This window comes from Mesitornis unicolor, unplaced genomic scaffold (assembly GCF_000695765.1).
Source record: "Mesitornis unicolor isolate BGI_N332 unplaced genomic scaffold, ASM69576v1 scaffold25148, whole genome shotgun sequence".
In the NCBI taxonomy this organism is placed as follows: Eukaryota; Metazoa; Chordata; class Aves; order Mesitornithiformes; family Mesitornithidae; genus Mesitornis; species Mesitornis unicolor.
In genome coordinates this window covers 61,599-67,598 of record NW_010201523.1, presented here as the reverse complement: position 1 = coordinate 67,598, position 6,000 = coordinate 61,599, and the positions used below count along the sequence as shown (strand labels likewise).

Below are 6,000 nucleotides of genomic sequence, written 5' to 3'. Positions count from 1 at the left end.
CCACACCCACAGTCCTTCATTTGCTTCCCTTTCTGCTTCTGCTCTACCACCTTTGCTAACTCCCAAAGTAACTATTCTTACACCTATAATTGCATTCAGAGATGTCTCGGGCAACAGAACAAGCACCAGGCTTCTGCTACCCACAGCATTTGCAGAATTTAATTAAGGGAAAGGGAAGAGGTGGCGAAGATTTACGAGCCAAGACTTGGAACAGAAAAAATGGCAGTGCTGTCTGTTTTAAGATATGTATAGCCTCTCTCCTCCTGTAATCCCATCTCTGAAATTCCTATTTCATCCCCTCATTACCACTTGGTGTCTGCCACTTCCCACGCTGCTCACAGTGCTAGCAATATACAACACATGAAAAAAAAAGGTTCTCTCTTTTAAAATAATTTCTGATATATTTCACATTTTAGAAAAGTTGGATCACTAACTCAGTGTTTTATCTTTGTGTCGCTGCCACTTCTACCACAGGAAGTTTCTGTCAGCTTTTCCAGGTATTAAGAATTATTGGGACTTCTTTTCTCCCCCCCATACAGAATAAGTTGCTTGAGCAGGCAGCATTACACAGGGGTGAGAGGTAAGGAAGAAGGGGTAGGAGCAAAGTTCATGCCAAAAATGAACGTCAGCTAGGGCTACCGGACATTTCATGACCTAGATGCTGTCACCCACCAGTAAGTAGCACCTGATATTACCAAAGTCTCAAATGCATTTATAAAGCAAATCTTCCCCTTCTCCTTCCCAGTTACAGTTTTTGCTCTAGTCTTTCCTGCTTGGTTTTTAAGGCAAGTCTCTGCCAGGATCTCAGCAGACAACAATTTAGTTCTCACCATCCAGGCTTTCTTATAGGAAAACACCAGCATCAATCCAAAAGCCCTCAACTCAAGCGATAGTACATTTTGAAAAGCATAATTATAAAACAACTAAAAATCTCTAATAAAGCAAATTAAAATTATGAATGGGGGAGAGGAGCAGGAGACACTGCTAATCCTGAACAGTCAAAAATGAGTCAGTTCTGAGGAATAAGTTGGGGTTTTTTGTTCAAACCTCTACAGCTGAGTTCATATTCTCCAGGTATTTAGCACTCCTTAAGGCACCCAAGGCTTAACGGGAAACTACGAAAGTCTCATGTGGCCAGAAGGTCCAGCTCCAAAAGAAGCCAGTACAGAGAGCAGCAAAATCTGCTGTCTGAAATGTGCCCTCCCCCCACAAAAAACACAGGGGAAAGAAACAGTTGCTTCCTCCCACAGATGAAAGCCCTCCTACCCACCCACTCTTCTCTAGAGCCTGTATTGAAAGTGGTTAGTCAGAGCACGACACAGATGCACTCACGCCTGGATGGTGAAACTCAGAAGATAACAAGAACATCTTGCCTACAGGCCAGGAGACAACCACTTGTTTTCCTTGCAAGCCTGATTTTGTAACTCCTTTGTGATGGGAGAGAGCAAGCATTCCTTTTGTTTAGCCTTACTCAGCATAGTGGGAAAATACGCTGCTTTTACTTCCCACAGTGCACAAGCTGCTTGCTTTTCCACCACGTTTGCTTTCTGTCCAGGCTTCTATTTCTTCACAGCGTATCAAACGCCACACACCACAGGCTTGCATGGAGCTGCTGGCCATGAGATCTGTAGAAGACTAACAAGGACAAGGACCAAGGGTTGTAGGCATGGGGAAAGCTGATGCAGAAAGGCAATTAACACATGGCAGGGACACGCACTTGGCAAAGAGCAAGCCCTCACGCTGAGGTCTGGCCCCTTGAAATTTGTAACATTGCAAACATTCATTGGGAATGTTCATCATTTTAATTCGAATGACACACCAATAAGATGGTCTGAGTATATTTACATGTTCAGTTATGACTGTCCTTTGAAAATGCTGTGCTTACTTTGAAAAGACATTCACTACTCTGTGGTAAGAAGCCGAGTGCTCCCTGCATTTGGCAACACACACCACATTGGAAGGATGGGCAAAACCACAGTGAGCCTTTCTGGGGGTGCAGTTACTGACCTTGCTCAGGTCTTTGTGCTCAAACAGTGAGAAAACACAGCAATTTGCTAAGCCTTACAGATCTCTAATCCAGCACAGCCTGGCTCAGCAGGGCACTCATCCTAAGTCTGAAAGTGCCCAAAATCACCTTTTCCAATGCCAACCTTGATACATTCAGAGTAGCAATGCAGTAGCAAGTAACAAGCCCAAAGGATCAAAAAACCTCTTAGCAATGGCACTCCCCTAATGGCTGCACAACTTGAATTGGATTTCAAAGACGTTTCCAAGATTCAAACCTTACCAGAGCATGATCAAGTCATGTCAGTGTTTTGTGGTTTACATAGAACTCTGAAGCAGCTCTTGGCATTCAGTAGCCCATCATTACTGTTTTGTTAATAAATCAAGGAGGTTTCCAATTAGTCACCTCATAGCAGAAAGACTTTAATGTACTTCATTACTCCTTTCATCCAGCCATAAGACTAAACCTTAGCACAAGCAATTCCCACAGCATCGTAGCTGTGCTAGCTCTCAAACCATTGAATGATGCCTTATAGGAAAGAAATCAGGACCACTGTTATAAACTTTCATAGTTCCAATATTACTCTAGTTTAATTACTCTAGTTTAAGGAGATGAAGGACTTTAATGAAGCCTTCTCAGGTGTTGCAAGTCAAAGCTGCCTCCTCTCTGCATTTTACTCGTGGCTTTGTGCTCAGTCTGGCTGTGTGGATCTCTCCTGTACTGCCTAAAGATCAGCAAAAGTCATTACCATGGGCAGCACTCAGCAGTGTCAGGACCTCTACACATTTTCCTCCCACCATGAAACTGGCAACAAGATATTTATTTTGATCAGGGTGTTTATTGCATCTCAGAGGGCACACATGCACTGGGGTTTTTTGTTTTTTGTATGTTTGTTTTTTTTCTTTAAACTGAAATACAAAGAAGAGCCATTTTGAAATTAGCTTTTTATAGAACTTTCCCATTACGGTGTATGTCATCCTCACAGCAAATTCAGATACAACCACTTTTAATGGTACCATACATTGATTAAATAGTTCATTTGAAAGACTTTAGGTGAATCTTTCCAACCCAATATGCTTTTACAGAGAACTGCCAAGCCACTTGTAACACTGATCAACAGTGACCTCGTCGAAGAGTCAAGATCGTACGCCAAGCCGTCAGCAGAAACAGTATGAGAACAAACGAAAATTAAAGAAACACAGTATGTACAGTAAAGGGCATGGATCTCCGGATCAGAATTAATTCTAATCACCAATAGTACAAAAGCTACTCACAGCGCATTCGGGGCAATGGAGAAAACACTAGCCTAAGGCATACACAGGTAAGCACTAAATTAAGAGATGTACGTAAAACTGAACAGAGATGAGTAACATCACTTGTAATGTTCTGACTACAGATATACCAAAGAGTGCTCTCGTATTTAAAATCCCTTAATGCCAGCACAACTATGGTTGCTTTTTCCAACTACATGGAGAGAAAGTGACCCTTTACTTATTTTCAGTGCATTTAGCAAGAACTGATAAATATGCCAATTTTAAATGCAAAAACTTAAATAATTAAAGTAGGTTTTAAAATAAAAAACAGCAATAAATATTGGTATTCTTTCAGATATGATTGTTCATTCTTGGTAACTCATTGAAAAAGTATTTGTTATGGAAGTTTACCTTTATATTACTTTAAGTTATCTTAACATATACAGTGCCACAAAAATAAAACATTTTTTCACAACAATTGAGATTCCTGTGACTGGAAAAAAAAAATGTATTCCACACAATTTCATAAGTATTTTCCTTACTATCTGGTATTATCACACTATGTTTCGTAACAGATAAAGGAGAAATTGAGTCTTAGGGAAATTTTAGGTGTCCTCAAAAAGTTATGTACATTGAAACCTTCAAAAACCACAGACATCGCTCCAAATGGCTCACCAAACAACAGCTGCATAATCTGCCCCTGTGGGATAGGTTCAGAAAAGCACTAGAAGGCATCAGAAACATACATCCATTGTTTAAATTGTAAAACACAAATAACCCAAGTACACAAACTTCGAGAGTAGGGATAACAGCTAAGGTAGTACGCATTCCTAATGTTCACTTTCACAGCTGTGCTACACGTTTCAGGAGGAAGAGAAAGTCTGACTAAGCGCTGGGTTTGGTACTGGTGGCTCACTTCGAAACTCTGAGCATCTGTTTGTAGACTCCAAACTCACGTTTCTGTCATCCAGTCAGAAAAACTGCAGCTGTGAATATAGAAAAGTATTAGGTGAAAACCGGAATAATGCGCTAGACAAAGCACATTCTAGAAAGAGCACCAAATCTGCTCATCACACCTCAAAGGAGTTGTTACCAGTTTTTAATGAAGCAGCATTCCCACAGATGGTTATGAATCTGTCTAATATAAACTCATTTGAAAGCAGCGAGTCCCACCAGTGTGGGTGCATCTCCACCCCTGACCATCTCCACCAAGCACCAGGTGCACCTTCCTGGGACTGGAATTTGGAGAAGGGGGAGGTGGGACTGGCTGGTGCCTGCTAAGAGCAGCCTGGTCCCATCCACTGCTGCCAACCCCAGTGCTTAGGACAAGTCTTAGAATTAAGCTACAGGAAGAGAGAAAAGGGACTTATGAAGAATGTTTTAAAGATGCGTAATTATTGTTCTCTCCTCACCTGGTAAATTATTCTGGTCTTAATTATAAAATGACTACCTTACTTCTGCACTATTATTTTTCAGTTGGCTTAAGTGTTCAATTCAATCTGATGTTTCTACTTAGCACTCTTCACATCCTTCTCTGAAACCCTCACAGTAATGATTTTGCTTTTTCCCCCTTCCATTCTACAGTACTGGGTTTTTTTACTTCTCCTCCTCTTTTTTTTTTTTTTGTATTTATTTCTCCCACTGTTCTACACAGCACTGCTGAGGACCTCATGCCTTAGCATTCAGAAAAGCAGTGCCTTGAAAAATGGTATGGTGGGGGAGAACATTAGCAGATAGCAGTTAAGAGATGCAAACAACCTTCCCTCGATGATCAGAATATGTAAGTTTTTCCTCTTTAGATTGCTTCATGCCCATGAAACCAAATCTGTTTCTACATCCACAAGACCAGAATAAGCCTCTTCAGCACTGTTTTGCCCCCAGTATTTCTGCCCTGTTATGATTCTATTTGTTTCATTATTATTTTCAGGAATAATAAAAAACCAACAAAACAAACAAAAAACCCCAAACCAATAAGATAAACCCTTGGACTGCATGAAAACAAGCAAAAAATGGAAGCTATAGACTAGTTAGTCTATAGTCTAGTGTATAAATAACCTTTATTGGCAGTCATTTCTGGCAAAAAAACTAGCCAAAAGTCAAGCTTTCAGGCTAAAATTAAGAGTGGACAGATAACTCTGTTTTCTGTTTAAACCACATTATCAGTGCATGTTTGTACCTATCTCTGCAGCTACAATTCTATCAGTCATATTCAGTCTACCGGCCTAATCGACATCTGTGTGCCAGACACGTACCACAGCGTAACATGCTTATGCAGGCAGTCACAGAATACCTTATCGTTTACAAGAAATCCTTGATGTTAAGATCCGCTAAGGGGTCCTTTGTTGGAGGTTTCTTGGGACTCTGAGTAGCAGGAGTTGGGCTTGGAGAAAGCTAAGAGACATCAGCCAGGAAGGCAGAGAAAAACAAAGCAGACAAGGATACACAAGCATTAGGTAGACATAGCTGGTTCTCACACAAGCACATTGCAAGCATACAAAGTTCTCATTTTTCTGCAAGTTCAGCATGTTGCCATTTTGCTCAAGCATTGTTTGCACTCCATCCTTACAACAGCTAACAATGTTTGGCTGGTTTAATGGCTCAGGATATAGGCACTGCATATTCTAATTAGTGTAGCTTCAAATCGCATTCTCCCTTTAAGACAGAATGGTGTTAGGATCATCAACCCAGACAGAAGTTAAGCAATCGTTAGATGTTAAACACCAAGGTGGAGGATAAGCAGAG

General features: G+C 40.9%; 1 protein-coding gene across 1 annotated transcript in view; it reads right to left on the bottom strand.

The window, feature by feature from the left end:
* Positions 1-2,823: 2,823 nt before the first annotated feature.
* Positions 2,824-6,000, bottom strand: part of SNAP91 (synaptosomal-associated protein, 91kDa) — a 64,658-nt gene continuing 61,481 nt past the window's right edge. The window contains exons 24-25 of the mRNA XM_010190133.1: positions 5,549-5,649; positions 2,824-4,244 (exon numbers count right to left, since the gene is read on the bottom strand). Of these exons, the coding sequence (XP_010188435.1) occupies positions 5,557-5,649 (93 nt within the window). The 3' untranslated portion in view covers positions 2,824-4,244; positions 5,549-5,556. The remainder of the gene's footprint in view (positions 4,245-5,548; positions 5,650-6,000) is intronic.